This window comes from Penaeus monodon, chromosome 30, assembly GCF_015228065.2.
Source record: "Penaeus monodon isolate SGIC_2016 chromosome 30, NSTDA_Pmon_1, whole genome shotgun sequence".
Classification (NCBI taxonomy): Eukaryota; Metazoa; Arthropoda; class Malacostraca; order Decapoda; family Penaeidae; genus Penaeus; species Penaeus monodon.
In genome coordinates, this window is record NC_051415.1 from 19,599,462 (window position 1) to 19,599,811 (window position 350).

Here is a 350-nt window from a genome sequence, read left to right on the forward strand (position 1 = left end):
GGCGGCAACTCACGGACAGGACCAGGACCAACACCGGAGTTACAGCCAAGCGTCCCATGGTCTTCAGTCTCTTTGCTGTGGCAGTCCTCGAGTCTCTTCGTTAGACTGCTGGCCTTGCAGAAGACGCTGCCCTTATATTGCAGCTGAGATCGACTGGGATTGGCTGATGAGTAATGCGTACTTCGTTGTGATACGTTAGTGACTTTTGCGATCTGTGAAGAGATAGCATTGCCGTAGCACTGAAAAATAAACATGAGTTTCGAGGAAGACGAAGATCTGATAAGAATAATGTTTTGTATTCCATAAGAGCAAAACGGAAATCGGTTATCTTTTTGTCTATGTAAGGCATG

At 46.3% G+C, this 350-nt stretch overlaps 1 protein-coding gene across 1 annotated transcript in view; it reads right to left on the reverse strand.

The window, feature by feature from the left end:
• Positions 1 to 153, reverse strand: part of LOC119592611 — a 3,222-nt gene extending 3,069 nt beyond the window's left edge. Inside the window, exon 1 of the mRNA XM_037941494.1 lies at positions 14 to 153. Coding sequence (XP_037797422.1) covers positions 14 to 58 — 45 coding nt within the window. The 5' untranslated portion in view covers positions 59 to 153. The remainder of the gene's footprint in view (positions 1 to 13) is intronic.
• Positions 154 to 350: the final 197 nt, after the last annotated feature.